Below are 26,138 nucleotides of genomic sequence, written 5' to 3'. Positions count from 1 at the left end.
GGTTAAATTTGTATAGTCATAGTTTTTGTACGCTGAGAGATAGTACTATGAAACTTAGAAGTTTATCGATGAATATAAGCCTTGTTCAGAACAGTACAAAAAATATTTTAACAACTTGTTGCTTATAACGTTTAGGGTTGGGGGAATGAAATGTAGGGCTTTTAATTCCCAGTCTTCAATCATCACAATTTTTTGCAAGGCCTCATTATTAGACATAATTATTAACATAAAAATGTTTAAAGTTTGCTCCATGTCTGGAAATTAGCTTAATAATAATAATAAACAAATTTCAAAAACCAAAAAATCGTGGACCCGTCACTGATTGTCACTAAAGGAAATAATACGTTAGATTTCTTTAACTAAAGGAAATAATACTTTAGATTTGGTGTTGGTTCCTACAATTTTGCGTTTTGAAATGCTATTTCTATAAGACTATCAGGGCAATCTCAATAAATAAGCGACGACTTTAGTTTTATTAAATTTAATTTTAAATAACAATATTTGATAACTGAAAAAAAATTTAAACACAATGAAAGGCGCAATATTTTTACGAAATAAGCATAATTTTCTTATTAACTACCAAACTACATGCACCATAGCTAAAAGGTTTTAAAGATGAACTCAATACAATTTCTTTTTGCAATTTGGCTGGCGCAGCAATAAATGCAATTATTGTAAGAAAAGAGGGGTCCATACCTGGCTCTCTTTTTCAGAAACTAAAATCTGCATTTTTAAACAAATTATTTACAGTAAATTATTTTTTGTGTTTGCAATTTCAAAAAAATTTGGAAACATTATTTATTGGTAACTTAATAAATGTAAAAACATGCACTTATATTATTTTATTCTTATGTATCTGATGTGCTAAATGTGGCCTCGAAATTTAATAAAATATGATTAAATTAATCTTTCTAATGACTCAAAATCAAAACAAATGGTATTATGAAAATATACTAAACACTCTGAAAAAGTTATGAAGACATTGATGTCATCAGAATCTAAATAAGTTTGCAGTTATTGCTGATGGCGTATTTCATACTCCATATATTGTGTATAATGTCAGATGTACACGTGGATACTTGGAGGTCTAACTAGAACAGTTTATCAACCGATAAAATCTGAGTGGCTTGATGGCTATTATTTTAAATATTGGATTAGTAATAACTTACTTTAAACATGTAAATAGAAACACCAAAAGTTCTAGCAGATGATAATTTAAGATGCCATTTGCCTCGAGACGTTATAGAAATTTGTGAGGCTGATAACATTAAGATAGTCTTATTACCTCATAAAATCTTACCTTTTAACTTAGCAGTTTATAGACCTTTGAACTGTTTTTAAATCTAGTGTGGAGAAAAATTACTGCGTGGAAAATTTAAAAAGGAAGGTTTTATGCATCTCTACGAAAAATGTTTTTTGATGAATTCTACTTAATCTCTTGAACTACATATAATGTTTTGCTATGAATAAATTTAAAAAATCTAGTATCTACTTAAAAATCTATTATCTACCTAAAAATCTGGTATCTACCTAAAAATCTGGTTTCTACCTAAAAATCTAGTATCTACTGAATTAACAGTGAAAAAAAACTACTGAAAAGATATTAAGTACAGATATTTTAAAGTTTTCACAGAACTTAGCATTCCAGTTTATTTTTTTTAACAATTTTCAGGACTTTTTAAAACTTTTGCTAATAGACCTGGGGCAGTACTGCACGGGAAAAAAAAAATAAAAAAAAAATGGATTTCATAAGATAAAATTGTTTTACTTGGTGATGTTGCGACAAAATATTTTGTTTCTAAGTCCCAATCAAAATAAAAATACATACTACGTAATGAATTCTTAAATAAAGGAACTTCCGCTTTAATTTTAAACAACTTTCACGAAGTAATTAGTTATAAAACGTCTTCAAGCTCCAAAATGAATATATAGCTATAAAAAAACTTCTGCAATAAATTTATTATTTGAGAAAATTGGTTTATTTACTGATGCTTTTGGTAATTATAGTTCTGCTTTCTTTCGAAAGCAAACAAACAACCAAATGAAAACCCAAAAACTACCTGATAAAAACAGCTTTAAATTGGCTTGTAATTGCTCTAAAAGAATAAACGATCCTGGTATGATTGCAACAAAATATTTTATACTGTTCTCAGAATACCCATTTACGAAAAGTATGTATGTAAGGATTGAAGAAAAAAAGATACTATATCAATTTCTAAATATGAATAAAGATAATATTGGAATATTAAGTACTTTAGACCATATTTTGATATTTCGAACCCATGAATCATCTCCTTTAAAGAACCACAAATTCTGGATTACTTTATAACAGAAAGCAAATCAAATATTAATTCAAACATATTTAAATATGCATCTTTTTTCAAATAAACCATTGGGTTCTTATCTACGCATTGATAGTATATTTGTGTTTGAATATTTTCGTTTTTCTATATACAAATTTTATATAAGTTTAAACAAAATAAATCGGTAAAAAATTTTTTATTTGTTGATTTTTTGTCAGAGAAATATATTTTTCAGTTTATGGGCAAACTCGAAATTTTTTCCAATCCATACAAGTGTTAAATAAGATCTTTTATAAAAGAAAAGTGGTGCTTGAAGCCTTTGCTGAAATTTTTCTAATCAGACACACACTTTTATCTATCTCTATATATATAAATATAACTATAAATATATATATAACTATAAATATATATATATATATATATATATATATATATATATATATATATATATATATATATATATATATACATATATATATATATATATGTATATATATCTCGGACTTACTTTCACACGGCACAGGTAGTTGATAGCCTCCTAGACGTTTCTGTTGAATAATGGCTTAAAAACTCATCCTTCAAGAAAGCCAAATACTTTGTAAAGAACCTGGCTTGTGTAAACGGCTCGTATGAGTATATATATATATATATATATATATATATATATATATATATATATATATATATATATATATATATATATATATATTATATATATATATATATATATATATATATATATATACTCGTACGAGGAAATATCTAACCGCATTAGTGCATCATACTAAAATGGTCATAAGCAGAGGTTGCAGTACATACACACACTATAATTACCGTATAATTTGTAACACCCTCAATTTGAGGGGAGGGGGGGGGCTTTACAAATTATATAGTCATAAGTTTTGAACGCTGAGAGATAATACTATGAAACTTAAAATTTATAGATGAATATAAGTCTAGTTGAGAATAGTACAAAAAATATTTTATCAACTTGAAACCCTCACGTGTTTGGTGAGAGGGGATGAATTTTTGGGGTTATTAGTTCCCAGTCTCCAAATCCTTATTTGTTCGCTCCTCCTTCATAAAATGTTTTATAACATAAAATGTGTTATTTAAAAAAGATTTTATTAAAATTTAAATGGTTTAAACTGTTCTTTATGCGTCTTTTTCAGTTTTAAATCAAAACCTACAATTAAATATCATTTATAATAAAAAGCCTAGCACCTTCAGCACTCAACTAATTCAGAAAATTTGATTGCAAATTTTTATCTATACATGAGTGTATTTTAAAATAGATCACATGTGAGGTCTTAAGCGGTCCAATATTTTCTGCTTGTGTAATGTGTTAAAGAAAATATTGGGCATTTTAAGGGTTTTATTGAAAAACATTTTGAAAAAAAGCAAGCATAAAAAATAAATTTTCATATTTCTTCTTTTTGTTTCAATACATGATGTCAATGGAATAATATAAGTCGTTAAGAAATTAAAATGTTTTAAAGTTGTCTTGCTGTCCTCATATTTCATTTTTATATGATTTTTTACATTTTAGCCAATATTTGAAAAATAAAATATTGCCATTTTTGAGGTAAAACTGATATACTAAGCTAAATATCACAGTAGGAAAAAAAATTATATCAGTTTTCGAGTGCTGGGGGTCTCTAGATTACATTTAAAAAAACAAATTACTCAAATTTAAAAGTTGGTTTTGAAGGATTTTGCTTGCCACTGGCCCATTGTACGTTGCTTCGTTGTTGCTCATTTTTATGTTACTTTTAGTTCGTTTTGTTTGTTTTTAATAATGATTAATACTTAAATAAATCTGAGAATTTATCTTTTTTTTTATATTATTTATAAAAAGCCGAATGATTTAGTTGAAATAATTCGATGTTTTCCGACCTAAAAAAAGGATACAAACAATAAAAACAGAATGTAGACTGTTTTGAAATATATAATATCTCCGTCACTTTACCAATACGATATAAAATAATAAATAATTTGTATTGCATTAAAATTTATTAGAGAAAATATATCCCATATAATACATATTGTTCATATACAACAAGATCAACAAAAAGTCAAAGCTCAATCGTCATTTTTATTCGATGATGCTTTGAATGCTAAGCTTTGATATTTCTTGATCTCCAAATCTTTTTCGCCTGTCAAACTGTATTTGCTAAATTTAAAACAAGATACTTAAATACTTCATCACTTTATTTTTGATAATAAAAGCAAATTAAAGTTACATTGAAAAAACTAGCTCCACTTACAATAACGTAGGATCAAATTTACATTTTTGCTCATAATTAATTCATGCATCTTTTTATGCTAATAAAAATAAATCAAAACTTTTAAGTTATGATGATGAAGATGATAATTGTGATAAAGATGGTGCGATATATATATATGTATACATATTCAACTATCTTTTTTAAATATGGATACATATATACATGTATTCACACATACATATACATACACTCATTCATACATACATAAATACATACATATATACATACATACATACATTCATACATACATACATACATACATACATACATACATACATACATACATACATACATACATACATATATACATACATACATACATACATACATACATACATAAATACATACATATATACATACATACATACATTCATACATACATACATACATACATACATACATACATACATACATACATACATACATACATACATACATACATACATAGATACATACATACATACATACATACATAAATACATACATATATACATACATACATACATTCATACATACATACATACATACATACATACATACATACATACATACATACATACATACATACATACATACATACATACATACATACATACATACATACATACACACATACATACATACACATACAAACATACGCATATTGTAGCCAAACGAACTTAAATAATATTTCTGATATATCTGCTTTATATGGGTTAGAAGTAAGATTGAAAAATCTAAAAATAAAAGGATCAGATAAAGAATTTGGATGTAAAAAAACAAAGAATTTGTTTAAAAATCAACAGTTCGTTTAACCATTATGCTCCTTTTTTCATATTTCATATTGTTGCAAAACTTAAAGAAATTTCAATAAAACCGTTTCTTTCTTCAGTTTAAACAGTAAGACATTAAAAATTATTGCAAACTGTTAAATTTTTACCAATATTATTGAAAAATGTTAACCATGATTAAAATGATTACAAACATTTTTAACCATGATTGAAAAAAATTTAAGTGCTTAATGTTTGAAAAAGAAGCTTACTTGTTATGTTTTTGATAAAAAAGTTATTCGAAGACTTTAAACAATTTCAGAATCATACTAACATTTGATAACTTGCTGAAAAGCTTGTTTTGATTGTCTTACCATATAATGCACAAATTTCATATAGTTCTCAACAAAAAAAGGTAAAACATTGTTAAGACAACCAAACAAAACATTCTTAAGACAACCAAATGTCTTTGCATGATATAAAAGAAAATGTAATATATATGTACCTTATGAACAACATTGTTCTTACCATACAATAATATGTAGTGGGTTACAAAAACATTTAATAAATTTGAAGGATGCAGTAAGATATATTTAAATGTAGAAGGACATGTATAATCTTTATATGCTTGCTAATCGAGCAGTTATTTATCTTTTTGTTTTTAAACGACACCTTAATGAATTAAATGTATGCATATTAAAGACATTTAGTTTGTTTATGTAATTATTATTACCTTAAATTACCTTATAAATATAAAATACCATGAAAATATTATAAAATAACTTAAATTACTAATAAAAAATTATTATAATGCTTGTAATAATATTCAATTTTTATTATTACTTTTTTTATTGTTTTCTTTTAATCATTTTTTGAAAATTATATTTTCAGTAATGTAGTTAAGAAAAAAATTTATATTTAGTACAGTTAATAAACTCCTTATTCTGGTATACCACCCACAACTGCATCCATTTTTAATATAATCTATCTTCTTTATTTGTATAATACAAATAAGACAGTTTACTGAAAATATATTTGATAATCCCTAGTCAAATCTTCGTAAATTACAAGAAAACTAACGTTATGTTGAAAACTTAAGTTTTCATACGCTTTGTTAAATTTTCAACATTATGTTAGTTTTCAAGTTGTTATAAACGGGTTAAGACTGGCAAAAGATCTGCATGATTGGCAAAATTGGCACAGTGATGTAGATCGTAAAACAACCTTGGCAAAATATTGGTATATGATACATCACAGGCGTGCGTGCCAATCATAATCCAATGGTAACCATGCATAAAGAGTTTGCAGGGTTTACCTGGTATATGTAGCTTTCGTCATATTCTAAATCTTAAGGAAAGCAATATTGAGGAAAAGGGGTGTAGTACAGACACTACAGATACTTTAAAAGTTTATTTACGTTATGTACCATACTGAAATTGGTCTTTAATAATAAAAAATTAACTCTTATGAATGTATAGATTTTGGCAGAATATGTATGTTTAAAAAAGTAAAATTTAAAAAAGTTCAAGCAAAATGGTAACAATTTTGTAGAATAGCTCAAAACTACAGCCAAAAAAATTTAAAATAATGTTCAATACCTTAAAAAATATTAAACATTAATTGATAAACATCTTGTATACTTTTAAGTCAAATTTTGAATTTAAATTAGTTTATTTTCATTGTATTTGGAAATATATGTTATATCAGTAAAACTCTCAAAAAAGTGGTATACCTTTGAAATTATAGTTCTATATTATAGATGTTATACAGTTGCTTTTTGTTAAAGTAAAGATAATAAGTAACAATAAATAACCAAACATAAAACACATTTTTACAAGAGGGTTTTCTATGAGACTTTAAAAATGAGTTATGTATAATTGATTGTTTCCTTAAACATAGTTATGTTCGTTTCATACTCATTTTCAATTTTATTTTAAATATCATGAAAACTAGGTTAGTTTGGTAAAAAGGCCAATTTTAAAATTGTTATATGTAAAGAAAAGTTATAGGATAAAACTTTGCATCTAAATTGATTTATAAACAAGAAACATACATTAAAAAATGAAAAAATAAAGAACACACCAATTAAAGTCATACCTTTATTACTCAATAATATTTTCACACAAATACAATGTTTATTTACTATATTTTTGAATTTTTTTTAAACTTTTACTTGAAAATTGATTTTAAAGTTGAAAAAAAAATTAACTAATTGTATAGAAACAATAAACTAAAACAAGTGTACACAATAAAATTAAAAAATAATTACAAGCTCACCTAGGTGAATAAATTTCTCTCTAGATAAAGTTAAGATATATAAAGTAACTCACCATATTACCAAAAAAATAAACATGATCATCATGGTCACGCTTTAGCAAGCTTTAAAGAAAAAATAATTTTAACTATTGCTATTTCTTTTGTAAAAAAAAAAAAAATCTGTAACACCTGCATTCCTAAAAATGAGCAAGAAATATTTGTCTAAACTTTAATTCATTTCAAAATACATATTTTTGTCTCATGTTGGCAATTGTCCTGAAAAAACCCTGAAACTAGACATAATTTATACAAAAAACTATAAAATAAAAGCCATATATCATCATGAAAACAAAAAAAATTAGCATGAATATTAAGTAATCTTAAAATCAGTTTTCCGAGATGACCAATTTAGAAAGGTGATTTAATTATTTGTGAACTCAACACCTTTGCAATGAAAAAGTCTAGCTTCCTTGCCAATTCCTTGAACTAAATAATAAAAATACCTTGAAACTGAAGTAGTTCAAAACATATTTAGGAAAAATTTTATTGTAATTAATTGTAATTTTTTTCTGAAAAAATAACTTCAATATCAATATGACTTTAGATGAATTAGAAATGTCAACAAATAAGCAACAATTTTTAAGATAAAAAATGCCTAACCTTTTCTGAAAACTTCTTATGGTTTAAAAATCCATCTATGTATATGTCAATAAATACACAATGCGTTTTATATATAAAATAGCTACCCTTTTTGCAAAAGTTCTTGTGGTTTAACAATCAATGTAAGAACATGGATTAAGATTTCATCTTACATGTTCTGTATTCGTTTAAATAGTTTATTTATTGTTAAAATTGTGTGCAAAGATTGAAGATAAATAAAACTTAAATAAAAGATGTTACTCAATGTAAAAGAAAAGTATAGCTGTATAACTATATATTAGAAGACGACAAATCAACGTTTTTAAGTTTTGAATAGAATTATCGATTTTTCATAAAATTAAATTTTAAAATTTTATTGTGGATTGAAATTTCTTTTTAAACTGTTTAGTTTATTTTTCGATAATAAAGATGTTGTTTATTTGAATTTTTAGAAAACATGATAAGTATATCCCACAAATGAAACATCTAAACTCTAAATAAATGAGGGTTTACAATAACTTTCTCTATATAACAATTTTTCTCTATATAACAAAATTATGAAAATATATTACAAAAATTATAAACATATGTTTTTAAAGTAAAACAGAAAAAGGAAACTTTCTTCCATTTTTAAAATCATAACAAAAAAAAAATTTAGATGTAGTTAAAAAGAGGTAAAAAAATACATCTGTGCAACTGGGTTTATTAAAGTTGTTCTTAAAGAATCTCAAGACAGAGAACTAAGACAAAAAAAAATTAGTAGTTTTCGGATTTAAAACCTCTACAAATAGTGATAGAAGCGTGGCTAAAAAAGATGATAAACAAGAGTTACAAAATTTAAACAGATTAATGTTAAAGGTGCTATTCAGCAAGTTTTTAAATTAAATACAAAAGCAGACAAACCACCTCCAGTTATTGTTGTTTTAACTAACAAAGAAAAAGGAAATGCTGTATTAAAAACTGTTAAAAACTTGAGAAATTTAGCAGAAACTAATTATATTAACGTGAAAGATTAACGTGAAAGCTGTTAGAGAAGAACGTGGTAAATTAAAAGAAGTTAACTAAGATCTAAAATACCATTTTAATATTAGAAATGATAAAAAAATAGCTATATGAATAAACACAACCATGTCAACAGATATCTCAAAAAATGTACGATATGAAAAGTTAAGCAATTTAACAGAGAATCCCAATGATGGTCATTTATTAAATAGTAACTAAAGTCTAATAGTATACTATACAAATTCAATACTTTTAAACAATAAAAAAAAATGATTTCAGAGTTTTAACTGATATTGAAAAGCCATACATTTTTGCTGTTATTCAAACATGGTATACACTTTTATCAGATGTTAATAATAAGAGTTACCTAGTATATAGAAACGATCTATATACTAGATAACCCTTAATATTAATGCTGAATGGTGAAAAATATGGGTGGTATTTGCAAACATGTTAATAGTTCTTTAAAATCATATAAAATTATTAATACTGAACTCAATTCCGATCTTATTGAGCAGATATAGACATGGATTCAGTATGGTCAAGAAAAAGCTTAAATAGGATGTATATATCGTCTGCCTGACTCATCCTATGTCACCAATAAAAATATTCCTTTTTCTATTATAGCAGCTAAAAGAGCACAAGACAAAAAAAAATTTACTTGTATAATGATAACAGGCGACTTTAACTACAACACTTTAAAGTGGAAAGAGAGTATTGTAGAATCGAATAACCAACAAGCTCAAGATTTTGTAGCATGCTTAAATGACTGTTTTTTCGAGCAATGTGTTACTGAAGTAACATTTCAAATTAGTGAAAATGAGTTAACAATTATAAATGATCTCTTAGTTGTAGATAATATTAACCGTGTTTTTGGTTTATCTCATTTGTCACCATTTGGTTTAAGTAGTAAAAGACTTCATATAATGAAATGGTTTTTTAAAACGAAAGATTGAAAAGATGATTTCTCTTCATCAGCTAAAAAATTTGCATATCGTGTAGAAAACTACCCAGACAGCAAGGATATAATAGTCCCGGACTGGTCCTGAGTAGGCTGCCAAGGCTCCGTTTTGCTCTAAGGATTTTTCATGGACCAGCCTGGCTAGCCAGTTATGGTAAAACAGCGGCTAGCAGTGCAGGACAAGAACTGACATAACAACGATTAGCCAATGTTAGACGGTATCATCGTGATTTTGTCTTTGTTAACTAAATGGACTGTGCATGGGATTGTTATGGATTTTCATCAGGCAATCCTAATTAAAGTCTCTATACTTTCCTTTTCGACCCCTCAAGTCTTCCTAATTATTTAAGGTTGTTTTTAGCAGAATCGACTGTAATTTTTAGGTTAAAAATTGGCGTAGTTTTCATTAGTTTAAGGACAATAAAAAGTATTAAACACATGTTTATTGATAATTTTATTTTTTATGAATAAATTTGAAAAACAAGCTTAAATTTGAAAATATATTTAATCGACAAAAAACAATTATTATACAATGGTTTGATTCATAACCATCCAACAATCGTGCTTTTTTACGTTTCTTATCCAATTGTCAACTTAATTCGTCATAAATTTCTAAATAGTTCAAATAATCTACACAATAATATACATATATTTTAAATATTTCCTTTTTTATCAAACCAACATTTTTATCAATTTTTTTCTGTCAACAATTGTCCTTCTTCAGTGTTGTTTCCGTAAATTAGGTTTTAAGTTTCTTTAACTAGTTTAGCTTGGTGAAAAAAATTTTATTTAAAAATTAAACCAATAATATTGGTTAAATGTTTAAATGAAATTTTTTTTTCCAGAACTGGCAATCCAAGAACGGAACTTTATCGGACCTTTATTGAATTTGCTGGCATAGGCTAGCCATTATCGGACCAGTATATCCTTACTGTCTGGTGTCTGGGTATGACAAAACTAATATTAATATATAGATCATAAATTGGGCTGATGAATTTAACACACATGCATTGGCAAATGTTATATTAAGTTTTTATATTATTATAATCAAACATGCAAGAATTATATAACTATTGTAAACTAAAAGATAAAGCAAGTGAAATTTGGATATCAAATAGCTTGAGAAAAAGTTTCAAGTACAAAAATAATTATTGGGCAACAAATAAAGAAAACGATCTGGTCTATAGCTGGTTTAAAAGAGAAATATAATAAAATGAATAGAAACATTCTAAAGCAAAAAATTAACTCTGTTAAAAATTACGAATGAAATTCAGTAAAACAGGTAAAAAAAGAACCCAAACTGTTATATTCATATATAAGAAAAAAGCAAAAAATAAAAAATCATATAAGAGCACTTAATAATAATATTGGTTCAACATTTACAAACCTAGTATTGGTGATGATTTAATTCTGTTTTTCATTCTGTTAAAATAAAAGAAGAAAATGCAAATGATGGAAATTTGAAATACAAGCAAATAGCAAGTTTAGCAAAATGGTTGTTGATCAAACACTTGTGAAATCATATTTTTCAAAATTACACATAAATAAATCCAGTAGGTATGATGAAGTAAATTCTTATGTGTTGTTATCTTTATGCGCTCTGAAAGTTTTTCAATACCACTTTCAATTATCTATCAACAGAGTTTAATAAATAGTGATCTTGCTGATTTCTGGAAAATTGCAAATGATAGTCCCATATTTAAAAATGGAAGTATATATACCGCAAGCAATTAACTATCGACCAATATTTATAATATCCATAATTTGAAATTTCGAAAAAATAATAAGTGATAACTTAAAACATTAATTAGAATCAAGTAATTTTTTTTGCAATCAACAACATGGTTTCTTAAAAGGTAAAAACTTTATAACAAATTTACTCGAATTCTTAGAATTTACAACATACCAACTAATGATAGGCAATTCAGTAGACATTTTATATACCGATTTTTAAAAAGCATTCGATAGAGTGCCTCATAAGAGATTAATATCAAAGTTATGTAATTATGGAATAGAAAAAGAAATGCTAAATTGCATAGAAGCTAAATGCTAAACTTGGCTTGGTCGTTAAATTTTTACGATGTTGGGTAGAAGTCTTCATATTACCTTTTAACACAAACTTTAGTAGAATTGATAGTTTTTTAAAATAACCATTAATTAAAACCCTAGCATTTAAGCACATAAACTACAATAACCTCTAGGTATTTTAGGCAAAAAGTGTAAAATTTATTTTCTAAAATAATTTCTAAGTATTAGTTTCTTAAAAATAACTTCAAAATTACTACTGTAATCAAAAAGTAAGGTAAATTTTTAATTTAAACTTCCCGCCTTATTCGAATCGTCCAATCTTTTTTATTTTTAAGTTGGTAGGAATGTCATTAACATTTGCGCCAAATTACATGTCAAACTCATCATTATTTTTTTTTGTTTACGCTTGTTTCTGAAGTACCAAAAGTGCATTCGGCAATTTTCACGATGTCTAATTTTGTTGAGCAAAGAAGTGCTATTAAATTTTGTTTGCGGAATGATATTTCTGCAGCTGAAACGTATCGAATGTTGCAAAAGGCCTTCGGTGAAGAGACTATGTCTCAAAAAAATGTTTACAAGTGGTACAAAGACTTCAAAGAAGGCCGAGAACGTGTTGATTACTTGGAACGCTCCGGACGACCATCGACTTCGATTGATGATCGCCACATCAACAAAATCAAAGAATTGGTGCTTGCAAATCGTCGGTTAACCATTCGAGACCTTGTTGACATGGTTGGAATATCATTTGGGTCGGTGCAAGCAATTTTTGAAGGATCATTTGGGCCTCAGAAGACTCAAATAACGTTTGGTGCCGAAATTTCTCAATTTCTTTGAAAAAGAGCGTCGCTTTAAAACGTGTGAAGCAATGCTTTCTGACTATCAAGACGTCTACAAACAAATTATTACTGGCGATGTGACTTGGGTCTACGCATACGACCCTGAAACAACCGACTAATCGAGTGAATACCGTGAAAAAGGCGAGCCGAGACCGAAGCAACCACGTCAAAGTCGCTCAAAAATCAAGGTCATGTTGACTGTTTTCTTTGATTATTGTGGTGTCGTGCACTACGAATTCCTTCCAACTGGCCAAACTGTCAACAAGGAATATTATTTAAGCGTTATGCGACGTTTGCTTGAAGCTATTCGCAAAAAGAGACCGGAATTATGGGCCAATAACTCTTGGATTTTGCACCACGATAATGCGCCTTTGCACACAGCACTGGTTCTTCGTGAGTTTTTCGCCAAAAACTCTACCCATGTTGCTCCACAACCACCGTATTTGCGCGACTTAGCACTGTGTGACTTCCTGCTGTTCCCAAAGCTCAAGAGACCACTCCGGGGAAATCGTTTTGAGTCCATTGAAGAGATCCAACGTGAATCGGCACGCGCATTGAAGGCTATCCCTACCGAGGACTTTTCGGCATGCTTCGAAGACTGGAAAAAACGTTGGCAAAAGTGCATTGGGGCCGGGGGGGGGATTATTTTTAGGGGGGCGATACGGATTTGGAAGAATAAATAAAGATTTTTCATTTTATAAAAAATTCACCTTACTTTTTGATCACAGTAGTATGTTTCTGTAATAAAAAAAAAAACATGTTCGAAATGTTTTTGATGTTTAGGTTATCTATAATATATAATAATACATATTAAACAAGTTAAATTAATATCAATAAATTAACTGTCAAAGTAAAACTTTTGATTCTTGTTAAAGTACATAAAACGTATTTACATAAGAATAAAGATGCAAAATAAGCAGTTTAGGTTGTTTCTTAATTTATTATATTTTTACAAAATTCGTCATTTTTATTCAAGAATTCTAACTCTTCCATAATATCTCTTTGATTGTCATTATTACTAAATTGTTTTGGGTTTGATTCAAAATTTTGTTTTAAATCTTTATACTTGTCATGTGTGTATTTTATTTTTTTTAAGAATTTTCTTATCGTCACTAAGCTTTAAGGCTCAACTTTATGATCATAAGATCAACCTTGACTTCGACTTTCCACATTTCTTGCTTCTTCTATTTCGTCAAGCCAGCCTTTTTAAAGGCTGAAATATTTTCTGAATTACTTCTTTTTGGAGCGTAATGGAATCTAATTCACGCTTTTGCCTTTTCCATTTTAAAAATCGTTGATCTTTTTCTATTACATTAATTTCATAATTTAGGTTTTCTATTGTATTTTTTTTGATGCGTTAAATTTGTTTCAGACTAATATTTTTATGCTTGGTGCAAAAAAAACCACACGAGGGTAAGATACAATTTCCTAATCATACATTTTTTAGTTAATAAAACAACTAATCGAAAACCAGTTGCTTCATTGGTTATTTTATTTAGATAGCAAACTTATTTTATTACGACGGAAGTTAAGACCAGTTCGCCTGAAATGGACAGATGCCAATGAAAATTTGTACTTCTAAATGATAACCATGAGTGAGATCTCGTCTCGTTCTCGTTTCTCGTGAAAAATGGGACTTCTAATTAAAAATTTAATTTGTTTTTGACAAAAACAAATTAAGTTTTTAAATTAGATTTTTAATTAGATTTTTTAATTAGATTTTTTTTTAAAATCTAATTAAAATATGACAAAGACAATTCCATTTGAAAACAGTTTGACTCTGCAATGCTGGATTACTTTTGCACTGATCTGGCATCTTTTTCAGCAGTCGAAGGAAGAGGTTTCAAGAAATTGTTTGACATTGCAAACCCTAAACTGAGCCTTCATCACAGAACAACATATTCAAGAAAGCTTTCAATTCGGTCAAGAGAAGTTCAAGCTGGAATGAAGAGCATTATAACAAATTACGCCAAATCTAAAAAGTGCTGCATTTACTTTTGACCTTTGGACTTCTAGAGCTCAGGACAGCTACATCTCTTGGACTTTTCATGCTATTGACGAAAATCGGAGACTACATCACTGGACATCCCACGTCCAACAATTCCCAGGCAGACACACAAGTATCTTAATTGAAGGAAAGCAGAACTAAATTTGCCTGCTGATTTGCCAATGTACTGCGTGAATTACCAGGCAAGAAACATGAAACTTGCAGTCAAATTGTCAAAGCGCCTTGACCAATAATTGTGCAACAATCATATTTTGCAATGTGCAGTTCGAGACTCATTTGGAATGACTGCTGGAATGGATGATGCGTTGCAAACATGCAAAGATTCGGCTTCTTTAACTCACCAGTCAAATGTTGCAGCTGAGTTGCTTGAATCAGAATCAGACGCTCAAGGAATCAATTTTAGACAGTTACGCCAATCTGTTGACACGAGATGGAATAGTGAACTGGATTGCATAGCTTCTGTCCTACATCTAAAGAGTGCAATTATCAGCTTATGTGCAAATGAAGATATTTTTTCTTCAAAGACCATCAGTACATCACAGTGGAAATCAATCGAGGGAGCAGTAGAAATTTTGGCACCACTTAAAGAAGCTACAGAAACGTGGTCGGCTGAGTCTATTGCAAAAACTAACACTGTCGCCGATTCTCTTTATTTAATCCATGACAAAATTGATCAATTTATTGAGACAGATGGAAAAAATGGCTACGGTGTCGTGTATGCAAAAAACTTGAAAAGCTACATTGAGAAAAGATTTCCTCTTTGTCACACTGGAAACTTATTTTGTGCTGCAGCAAACTACTTAAATCCTGCTTTAAAGGGACTTCACTTGAAGCTCTTCAAAAAATTTCAAACAACTAAAGAATGGTTAGCCTCACAGGTTAAGGATAATGTTGAGTGCCAACCTGTTACCAGAGTCCTTTCAGCAGATTTGTCCCCTAATTCAAAACTGAAGCGCAAGTTAAACGTCAGACTTGAAACACAAGAGCCAACATCTAAACTGAATCCTATTTTGAGCAAAATGTGCCAGTATGAATATCTCCCTGATGCCAAAAAAGACTTTCCGATTCTTGATTGGTGGAAATTGCATTCAAATACATTGCCAGAACTCTCTTCATTAGCTAGACAAATTTTAGCTATTCAAGCAAGCTCAAATAAATCAGAGAGAGTTTTTAGTTCAGGTGGAAATGTCGTCCGATCATCCAGAGACAACTTACACCCAGAAAAAATAGAACAAATCATCTTAATCAGAGAAAACATTGTCTTGTTGGAAAGGTTTGGCAAAAAAATTCTGAATTAATATTTGAAAAAGTTGTTTACATTTGACAAATGTCATTTGTGTCTATTTGTCAAAACCATGTTTACATTTTTTTGTTTTTACTTGATTTTATTAAATTTGTTTTCAAAAATTGTTAAATTTCTCGTCTCGTCTCGTTCTCGGTCTCACGAGAAGTACTATTTTCTCGTCTCGGTCTCGTCTCGGTTTGAAAAAATCTAGTCTCGCTCATGGTTACTAAATGATGTTGATGTATTGTTAGTTATGTTTTATAATAATTTAATTTGTTATTAGTAATAATATACAATCCAAATTAGAATGATGTAGTTTTACACTTTATTTAAGTTAAACTTTAATTAATACTTGAATCATTAAACGATCAATTATTTGGATTATTCATAGTATAAAAAATCCAAGCTGATCACGGCTGTTTAACTCACGGTCGTTCATACTCACTAAATAAACGACAAGTTGTTGTACGCAAGCGCAGTTTGATTATGAAAATTTTTGGACTTCGGGCCTTTGCTGCGAATTTAATTTTTAGTTGACGACCAATTTTTTATTACTCTTAGCGTTTTTTTATGAATTTCTACGAAGATAACCAGTTTTTGGGCTGTCAGTAGTGTTTTGGTAATTTAATTTATTTATAATGTAAGTCAAATAAATAGAGAACATAACGGGTGGTAATTAAAAATCCGGACAAACTTTCATGGGCAATTACTCCCATAGTTTTTATGGTAGAGATTAAATAAAACTATCATTAAAAAGAGTTTTTAGTTATTTATTTATTTTAATTAAGTTTGTCTTCAACCAGTCTTTTTCTTCGAATTCGGCCATCTCTAACACGAGTTGACCCAAAAAGTGAAAATACAAGGTTAAGGTCATTTTTTTCAGGCAAAGCTTCATTCTAGTTTGTAGTTGCTTCACGTTTTTTGCTTTCCAGTTACTCTCATACACTTTAGGTTTCAAAATAGCCCAAAAGTCTTCTATTGGACAAAACTCCGGTACGGCTAGCGGATTGTCAACTTTTTTGATAAAATTGATGTTATGAGTCTCATAGCAGTTGGTCACGGTTTTGGCATAGTGCGATGACACCAGGTCCGGCCAAAATATATAATTACCATTGGCATGATGAGCGTTGATGAACGGCACTAATCTTTTCTTTATACAATTAATTTCATAGATGGCTTTATTGACTGCAAGGCCGCTGGGGACAAAAAATGGCTTTGAAATACTTTTGTCAAAAGCGGCCAGCCAGACAAGCACCTTGGGTTCGAACTTGAGCTTTTTGCGAAATTTAACACATGGTGAAGTCTGTTACTAGAGTAGTACGTGGTGTTTCCATTAACTGTTGAGTGTGACAGCGTAAAGTAAGACTCGTCGTCAAGGATGACCAATTTTCCTTAAAAATCACGATAAAGACGATCAATGCCGGTATTGATCCGCTCATTCTGGTTCTCTTGTCGAGGAGGTATACCCTGTTTTGTATAACTTTTGATGGCAGTGTACTTGGCAAGAGTTTTAATGATATGTGAACGACTGCATCCATATTTTCGACCAGCTTGCTCATCGAAACTCGGTCACTGTGATCAAATATGGTTTTCAGGCGCTTGATACCCTTAGGGGCCATGATTTTGGCCACACGACCACTTCCTTGCACTCTTTTGTGCCAAGTATCATTCTTAACACGTTTGATTATATCATAGATAGTGCTTCTTGGAACTTTTTCAGCATTAAAGTGAGCTACTGTGAATTTTTTACCTTGCAATTTATTACTCAAATAGAACCGTTTTCTTACCTCTTCTTGCTTGGCCATCATTATTTTCTTAACTATTATTAATTATCTAAAAACAAGTAAATTAACTTATAGAGAATTAAATAAGCTTTAAAATGGATATAAGCATGGATTTAGCTAGTGGTATTTAAAACTCAGTTGGTCCGGATTTTTAGTAACCACCCGTTAGTTTTATGAATGATGCAGATTTACTTAAAAATTTTTTTCACTTTGATTTATTTATAGATTTGTAAGGCTTTTTACTTTTTTTATGAGCGGTAAAATTTAAAACTTTTTATAATTTTGTTTTTATAAATCTTTTATCTTTTTATTACTTTTAAATAATCTTAGCACCCAATTTTTTTTCTTGTTCAAAAATTAAATCTAACAATTGCCATAAATAACAACATTTTATTAAATGATCTATGTAATGCCGTTATATAAAATGAATGATGTCTTTTTTAATTTAATTTTAAATAGCATCTTTAATTTAGTATGAAGTTTATTATTAATTTATTGTTTTAATTTAGTTAATGAATATAAACATCATTTAACAGTTAAAGCTTGTTGGTTATACACTAACCTAAAAACTTTTCTTTTTTTTAGATGGAGATCAATAACAAGAATTTAAACATTCTTTGTAGGGTTTGTAGATATTTCGCTAAGAAAATAAATTACGCTGTTGGAACAAACCAAGCAAAAAAAACCAACATTTTTATGTAATAAAATCGTAAACAATATTATCAAAAGATTGACAACACTTTATTTGAAACCTCTTTATAATGAAGGCTATGGTTGTCAGTAGGTATTAAAACTCAGTAAAAGTCTAACTTTTGAAAAATAACTTAAACAAAATAAAAAGTTTATTGATTGTCCTGCTATTGGTGAAAATGTCTGGTAATTTTCAATGATTGCGTACATTAAAAAAAGCATCGTGACAGAATATGACTCAGAAATAGATATTGAAGAATTAAAAAAGGAAATTTTATTCTTTATTTACAAACTTGTCATTGGTAAAATACCAAAACAATCAGTTTTACTCACTTTAAAAAAATGAGAGCACTCATTTTGCTTTTTCTGCCTAGTAGAAAATATAAAAGTAAACAAACTCAAAGAAATTTTATATCCAAAATGTAAAGAGCTTATATTACCTAAAAATTTGGTGACCAAAAAAAATTCTCTTTTAAATATGTTAACTTTCGAGTGTAAATGTAAAATAAAGTTGAATGTAATTAAAGAATATGTTTTACATACTAATATTTAATGAGTATTTGTATTGATAAATCAATATCACAAACAGTCCCATTGATGTCGATGATAATATCTTCATTTGCTTCTAATTTAGCTTCATCGTCTTTATTGGCTTTAGAATCATTGCCAACATCAACAACATCAAACTTATTTAGTTAGAGATTCTTCAATTTTCATTACCACAGTGGGTAATGGTATTTCAAGAATAGTTGAAGATACCGCACTCTATGCTCTTAAGCAAAAGGTAGCTAAAGATGGTAGATAAGTAGTTGAGTTAAAAAGTGAAGGGCCTAGAGTAATAATATATTTTTTATTTTAACTTTTAAATTTATTATACCTATAAATTAAATAGATGTTCTTTTTCAAGGATCTTTTATTTTAACCGGTTTTGTTTTTATTTACTACAAAAGCTTATGTAAGCAGTAACCAAGCATTAAATACAACTATAAAAGTCAGAAATGCTTTTATCAAAAGACACATAAAAGTTATTTCTGGTACATCCAACAATGCGATTTTCTGTCTATAATCAAGGTTGCTAAATTCATTTTAAGCAGAGACAAAAGGTTAATATTGGATAATCTAAATACAGGAAGAATAGTAGTTACGATCTGTATTTGTATTTAGATGTATAAATACTCAAATAATTTAAAAACAACGATTTTAAAAACAAAAACGACAATTCCAAAGTAAGAATATCTCACAGTTTGAATGTTTACAAAAGCAAAAAACAAATTACATCTTCGTTTGTGCTTATCATTTGTAGGTAGGGCCTCCAAGTCTTTATATATTATATATATTCCCCACCCCTCAACTAGTAATTTATTTTCTTAAATATTTTCCCAAATACAGGTACCCGACTATTATATACTTAGGAACCATTTCATAGCATATCGAGGGCTTGGAGCCAGAACGAATGTAAGATTTTGAATCAAATTTTCTCAAATTGTTGAAAAGTGTACATGCGCCGTTCTGGCTCCAAGCCCTCGATACATTAAAAAACCACGGGTTTGCAATGAAATTTTGAGTTCGTAAACACTTAGTGAATAAAGAAATGTTATAATACTGAAATACGGCTATTTAAAGTTATTACTTAATGCATGTTAAATAGATCATTTTATCAATTTATTTAATCAACGCATACCGCGAACCGAGATGGTTGTGGCAGAGGAGTAACTAAGGCAAAGAGTAAGTAGGGACACCCGCCTCTTTCAAGACATAGGGATGTTTTAAGGAAGAAGTAGGGATTGATTTGAGCATTTTTATTAGGACTTTAATGGAAATAAGCCTAAAAATATAGCGGCTTTTCAGATTAATTTTATTTATCTCCTAGGCTTTGTCTGCTATTGGTAAGCTACGCTTCCGCTTAGCAAACAAATAACAGACAATATTAAGAATTGGTTAAGGTCCTTTTTCTCAATTTTGAATTTAATCTTTTTTCATTCATAATTTTTTTGCTACAAAGGACATGTATGCTGAGAGATGAATATAGGATACGTTGATGTAATGTTTTATTCCTTTTAGCAACTGATCTACTTAAATGATCAAGTTCTTTTTAGATGTTGAGTTCCAATTTCGATTAAATGTGTTTAAAAATATGCTATTAACTATGTTAGCTTTTCACATATTATATGTATGTATGTATGTATGTAATGTAATGTAATGTATGTATGTATGTATGTATGTAATGTAATGTAATGTATGTATGTATGTATGTATGTATGTATGTATGTATGTATGTATGTATGTGTGTATGTGTGTATGTATGTATGCATGTATGCATGTATGCATGTGTGTATGTGTGTATGTATGTATGTATGTATATATTTATATATATATATATATATATGTATGTATGTATGTATGTATGTATGTATGTATGTATGTATGTATGTATGTATGTATGTATGTATGTATGTATGTGTGTATGTGTGTATGTATGTATGCATGTATGCATGTATGCATGTGTGTATGTGTGTATGTATGTATGTATGTATGCATATATATATATATATATATATATATATATATATATATATATATATATATATATATATATAACTTTATTCTTAAGAATAGAAGTGCTCGCTACCGGCATCGTCCGCCTTGGACCTAGCAACAATCTTATATGTGAGCATAAATAACCCCAAACTTGTCAGTCAATGTATGCATGTACAATTTTTTGCATTAAAATATACTAGTCAGTTGATGTAAATGCAGAGAGATATAAGTATAAAAAAAATATCTGTATAAAAGGAAAGTAAAAACCAAGAGTGAAAAACAATTTAATGTAACCGTTTTAAAATGCCTCTTTACAATTGAGCAAAATCTTTACTTTGTTAACTTGATATTTTTTCAATATAAAGAAGTTTAAAAAACTGAGAACTTGATAGGTTGTAAGTAAGTAAAGGAACAACCTCTTTATTTGAGTAAAAATTTTAGATTTTTCCTATAATTAAAATAGGTTTAAGTTATGCTTAAGAATTTTAAAACAAATAATAATATTGCAACATAGACCAAAATTAGCATTGTTTATTTTGGATGTTTTTTTGATCGAACATTTTGAAGAGACTTACTTTATATGTTACTTGAAGAGACTTACTTTATATGTTACATGAATAATTTGTGTACAATCATGTAATTGCTTTATTTTGAAAAAAGCTTGAGATTGTGGAACTTTTTGTTTTACATGGAGATATGTCTAAATAGTATACTTTAGAGTTTTGGATGTATATAAATATACATATTTATACATATATGTATATATACGAATAATATTATATTTACATGAATACATTCATATAAACACACATATATACAGACATAGCTCACATATAATAAATGAGAGTATATTTAAAATGTGTATACGTTTATATAAAAGTGTATATGTAGTGTGTATGTATGTAAAATGTGTGTATGCATATAAAAAATATATGAGATATGAATGTATGTGATTGTGAGTAAATACATATATACACACATATATGCATTTATATGTAATGATATTTGTAAACATATGTATACACACACACATATATATATCTATATATTTATATATATATATATATATACATAAATATATATATGCTAAATTTCTTAGAAAATCTTATTTGAGTTATTTTCTTATGCAACCAAGATATTATATTTTCAGCCATAAAAAGAGTTAAAAGTGGTAATTTATATAGAAATAATTATAAATAAACAGTCATCAAACTAGAAAAGTTCGTTTCTACGAGCTGTACCTATTTTTAAAAACTCTAAATTTTCTTAAATTTTTACTGCGCTTGCATATAATGACTTGTCCCGTTTAAACGACCATGAAGCCAGTATAAAAGCAAGCTTCACGTCAATAGAATTTTTGAATTATTAAAAACTATTTTTAAATAAAACTATAAAAATTTACTTACATTAAAATAATTGCATTTTTTTCTATAAACGCTTTCATCATCAAATAACAGCAAATGTAAAAGATCTATCTTTCCTTGTTAAATAAATATTTACATTAAAGGGACTTTTGTAAAATATTTTAAAAATATTGCAAATGATTTGGGATCACTTTCCTGATTTGCAATTTTGAATAAAAGTCTGTCTTGGGCCAACTAAGGTTCCATACATAGCTACATGCTTAACGGTTGAAATTTGGTAAAAAATTTCCAGTTATATCCATCTAATTATATTCCCTCAATGATCCAATACAACCAGTAGTTTCTACCATTGGCACTCCTGCGTATGGAGCATCAAAATATCTTGTTAAAACTATTCAACCTACTCTAAACAAAAATAAAACACGCTAGATAAATTCTACATCATTATCAATGAAGCAAAACCCTGGTGTGTCAGTCCAGATGAAATACAAGTATCATATAAACCCATAACCGTGATAATTGAATATCTTAACAATGATATAACTGATCTTATAACAAAAGCTAAATTAACACCAAATGACATCCACAAATTAAAAGAACTATGTCTTGGTTCTTTAAATTCAATGCTATTTTTTGTATAAAGATGAAATTAGAACATTACCTTATCAGTTATAATCCAATTGGGTTATAACTGATGGTTTTTATTGCAGAGACATTCTTATAAAAATTAGAAACAAGATCTCTGTATATTGTGGAAATTACCAATTTGTATAAATAAATAAGTATATATATATATATATATAAATATATATATATATATATATATATATATATATATATTTATATATATATATATACATATATATATATATGTAAATATTTAAATGTATATTTATGTATATATATGTGTGTGTATATATATACATATATATATATATATATATATATATATATATATATATATATATACTATATATATATATATATATATATATATATATATATATATATATACTATATATATATATATATATATATATATATATATATATATATATATATATATTATATATATATATATATATATATATATATATATATATATATATATATATATATATATATATATGTATATATATATGCATGTATATATATATATATATATATATATATATATTTTAATTTCTTTAAACTTAACTAATATCATTATGAATGTTAACTAATGTAAGTATTAGTATTTAAGTAATCTGGTTAACTGGTGACTTCAGTAGCAATAACAAAAGTTTAAATAATTTTTATTGGTAGACAAGTAACAATAGGCACAGAGTACCAGTGATAGTATATGTGAGTTTCAAAGGCCAGCAGTCAACATTATTCTTAATCAGCCGGTTACAAGTTCTGCTTTCAATGTTTTTAGAGTTTGAGACATCAATGGCATCAAATTTGACACATGCTAGAGCGAGTTACATTTGATTGGACTATTTGATTTAGAACCACTTTCAAGTTTGAAGCAGCTGCCGACGACCAAGCAAGTCCTACAGCGCTTTCACCATCGCCTAAAACAACTAAAGTCAGTCAGAATCGTTAGTCACGCAACGGTTGACGAAGTGTTGTTGCTTTTGGACCAGGGCTGCCATTCTAACAACAATTGTAAGAAATGTGATTGATAGACTTGAAGATTTGCATGGAAGTTGGTTGTTGTTGAAGAAGAACAAGAAACGTTTATCAGAATCTCAAAAACAGCGAGAGTCAGCATTTTCAAATAATTTTGACAAACTCTTTAACATTGTGCACGATGAAGCACTCCAGATGATTGAGATTAAAAAAGATGCAGATTTCCTACTACACCAACGGAACAAACGTAAAATGTTTTTTGCAGGTAAAGACAAGTTATTGGCAAAAAAGCAAGAACGTGCTTTCCAGAGACAAAAAGAAAAGGCAGCACGGTAAGAAAAGGCTGATTTTGCAGTTGCCACTACATCAGCACATTGAGCAGTTTCAAATGTATACATGACGGACGACTATGAGAGTGCTAACAGCACAGAATCTGATTCTGAATATTAGCCATCTCAACGAAATTTAGCAACACTGGCAACGCCAAAAAGGAGGAATATAGAAATGTCATGGCTCTTTACACCACCCTCGACAGAAATAAAATATCTGATCGTGAGTCACGGCGTCTAATGGTTCCAATTGCAGCCGCGCTAGATTTTGATCCAACTTTACTTCCTCTTTGACGAACTACTATACAAAGGGTTCTAAAGAAAGCAAGGAAACAACATGCTAAATCTGCAATGGAGAGTTTTGTGCCAGATTATCCTTCGGTATTGCGTTGGGACGGAAAAATTCTCCCTTACATATTAGCTGTCAGACAACTTGATCGCTTGCCAGTGCTGGTATCCGGTGACGGTACCAATAAACTGCTTGGTGTGCCAAAATAGCAGTCAAAACAGCTCAGAATGAAGCCAAGGCTGTTTATGATCTGTTGCAAGTTTGGATGTTGTCTGATAAAGTACAGGCAATGAGTTTTGACACCACAGCTATGAATGCAGAACATTTGGACGGTGTTTGTGTACTTCTTGAACAAATGATATGCTGAGAACTGGTTTATGGTTAGCGTGTCGTCATTCCATAATGGAGCTAGTTATGGCAAAAACTTTACCTTGTGCTTTTGGGCCCTCAAGTTCTCCAAACAAGCACATCTTCAGAGATTTTAAGGAGTTTAGGCTGGAACCACGCACAATAATTATCGTGGATTGGAGACAAAGGCAGAAACTGAAATCTTTCGTGAAGCAACTGTCAGCTTTCTTGATGAAATGACAAAAAAACAGATTTGAGACAACTACAGAAAACTCATTAAGCTAACATTAATTGTTCTCGGCTATCCACCGACAACAATCTACTGGCGAGCTCCAGGAATTGTTCACCATGCACGTTGGATGGCGAAGCTTATGTACGGTATAAAAGTCTTTCTCTTCCGTGATCAACGAGATGTCTTCAACTGTTTGTGCAATTCGGAGCCCTTCTTTATAAAAAATGTGAACAGCAGCAACACTTGCAGCTGATGTGCAATGTAATGGTCTTGCATTCTGAAAAGATCTTAGAAAATACTAAGCCATCGATTATGAGATTGTGGTTTAGAAGCAAGAAAAGTGTTCGAAAATCACTTGTGGTATCTTGCGGACAAAACTGTGGGCCTGGCTTTCTTTTGTCACAGAAATGCAGCAAGTGAGAAGGTTAAGATTGCAGCGGAAATTACAAACGTAACACTATAAACGTGAGTGTTACACACGTTAGGATAAGAAAGCTATAAAAATCATTCTTAGCAACAATTCAAGCCTCGGAGATTTTGCAAGTGCCATAACACCAATGATTCTGAACAACTTAGACATTAGAGCCTCTTTTCT

General features: G+C 28.7%; 1 protein-coding gene across 1 annotated transcript; it reads left to right on the top strand.

Moving 5' to 3' along the window:
* Nucleotides 1–12,673: 12,673 nt before the first annotated feature.
* LOC136090888 (protein GVQW3-like) lies at nucleotides 12,674–13,060 on the top strand. Its single transcript, XM_065817864.1, has one exon. It carries the CDS (start codon nucleotides 12,674–12,676, stop codon nucleotides 13,058–13,060), a length of 387 nt encoding a protein of 128 aa, XP_065673936.1.
* Nucleotides 13,061–26,138: the final 13,078 nt, after the last annotated feature.

Source organism: Hydra vulgaris, chromosome 14 (assembly GCF_038396675.1).
Source record: "Hydra vulgaris chromosome 14, alternate assembly HydraT2T_AEP".
Classification (NCBI taxonomy): domain Eukaryota; kingdom Metazoa; phylum Cnidaria; class Hydrozoa; order Anthoathecata; family Hydridae; genus Hydra; species Hydra vulgaris.
Note: the sequence above shows the minus strand (reverse complement) of the source record. Positions and strands in the feature narration are given on the sequence as shown.

Excerpts from the sequence above, each read along its gene's own strand:
- LOC136090888 (XM_065817864.1), top strand. The coding sequence starts at position 12,674 with ATGTCTAATTTTGTTGAGCAAAGAAGTGCTATTAAATTTTGTTTGCGG.